A 1,935-nucleotide genomic window follows, 5' to 3' on the forward strand; every position below is an offset into this window, starting at 1 on the left:
GAGCTTGCTTGCCTTGCTGGGATCACCTCCAAACACAGCAATGTTCCGCTGGACCCAAAGAAGAGCCGCTTGCTGGTCCAAGATCCCATAATTCCCTGCAGCTGAGGAGTGAGGATCTTTGCCCGACACCAGGAATCCAAATGCACCTTCAATCATGCATCGGTTCACGTGATCAGCCAGAGATAATTGACCAAGGCAAGATAGTCATTTCCTTAAAAATTACTGTTCACATACCACTGGTCTTGTTTCCAGCCCAGTAGGAAAGTAGATTAATTACCAACAGACTTTGCCAGTTAAAATAAAGACACGCACGCATTATACAGCCTCCAGCTGTCTGGTGCATACAGACACACACATAGGAACACCATTATCAAGTGATTCCATGAGATTCCTGCTTGTTGCATTCACCAGGACAACTCTACTGCTAAAGTTTGTCTTTTCTTTACCCCTGCATAGACAGTACCATTTGAAAAAGGTAATAAATGGACATAATAATGCAACATGCACAGGTAAGATCCCCTTTTCTCTATGCAAATACATTGTTTATTACGCCAGAACAGGTCCGTTTTAAAGTAAAATACTACAAAAAGCTCTTACCCAGTCGGTAGTCCACGTTTACAACAACAGTGCGGGTAAAGTTACTGATGAAGCGTCCGTCGTACAGCGGCTTGGAAGCAGAACCTGCGATGAAATCCCCACCATGGATCCACACCATGACAGGCAGGGGCTTCTGCAGCGGGGAGCTGAAGTTCACGTCCAGCGGTACGAAGATGTTGAGGTAGAGACAGTCCTCGCTGACCTTTTTGAGACATTAGTGGAGGCAGGTCATTCAGATTTTGTTCACTAAAATGAGTTTTGTCATTTAGCTCTAGCCTTAAAGTTCCTCTATCGCCACCCATCCCTCCACCACTGCAGATCGAGCACACCAGCTCTTCTACGACTGTAGTCAAACAATTTAACCTACTCTGTGCTACAAAATGGCAAGTTGTAATATTGGAGTACTTCGGCTTTACGCATTTAAAACAGAAACTGATTCTGAAGAAAAGTAAGGATACAGAAAGTCCTATACTGCAAAGTGATAGAACTGGTCCCTTAGGTTTGGAGCCTTGGAAGTCTAAATCTGTATCATCAGTACACTGCAATATTAAGGTTCAAATGCTCAGGCGGGGCTTCGACTGCTTATTTTGCTCATGATATGTCGTCCAGCATATAAAAACACCCTATCCACGTGTTAACAAGGCAAAAAAAAGAAAAGAAAAGAAAAGATTTTCACAAGAGTGGGTCTTAAAATTTATGGTTTTGTTGGGCAGGTTTTTTCTAGTACGATGTCAGTGTCCATATTAAAGTCTCTGGGACTGGACTGGAGCTTGATGGAAAAATGAAGTAAGGGGAGCATAAAGCACTATTGCAATTAAAAACATCAGAATCACAGCTAACAACTATTGATAGCTATGAGGCTAGCCTGCTAAGCTAGCATCATACATCTAGTCAGTAGTTGGTTAAAAATGTAATTTAAGGCTTTTAAGGTGATATATACCAGTATTCCTTGTTTGACAAGAACATTTTTCACTTACTTGCCTATACAACACTGTCCCCACTGCTGTCTTTCTTAGCCCAAAGTAACTAAAGGTACTTTCACAACCTCCAGTCCTGAAAAATTAAGCCAAAGCACATGTGCCAAAAACTGCAGGTCCTAAAATGACCACTTGATGCTGGCTCCAAAGACGAGTCCGTCCCCGTAGACTCCATGTTAACATGTCCAATGTTAATGCGAAGATACTATTACTATTACTATTACTATTACAAACTAATATTCGCATGAGCAAAGCATGCAAAATGTTAAGCTGTTGGCTACAAGAGTCTTCGGCCTGGCGTCTAAAGACCCAGTGGATAACTTTAATTTTTGATGGCAATGTCATTAGGGACAATTCTTAG

At 42.0% G+C, this 1,935-nt stretch overlaps 1 protein-coding gene across 1 annotated transcript in view; it reads right to left on the bottom strand.

Moving 5' to 3' along the window:
• LOC103354931 (cAMP-regulated D2 protein) overlaps positions 1 to 1,935 on the bottom strand; it is a 29,999-nt gene that overhangs the window by 26,090 nt on the left and 1,974 nt on the right. Inside the window, exons 2-3 of the mRNA XM_008278537.1 lie at positions 598 to 799; positions 13 to 146 (exon numbers count right to left, since the gene is read on the bottom strand). Of these exons, the coding sequence (XP_008276759.1) occupies positions 13 to 146; positions 598 to 799 (336 nt within the window). The remainder of the gene's footprint in view (positions 1 to 12; positions 147 to 597; positions 800 to 1,935) is intronic.

This window comes from Stegastes partitus, unplaced genomic scaffold, assembly GCF_000690725.1.
Source record: "Stegastes partitus isolate 25-593 unplaced genomic scaffold, Stegastes_partitus-1.0.2 Scaffold126, whole genome shotgun sequence".
NCBI lineage: Eukaryota > Metazoa > Chordata > Actinopteri > Pomacentridae > Stegastes > Stegastes partitus.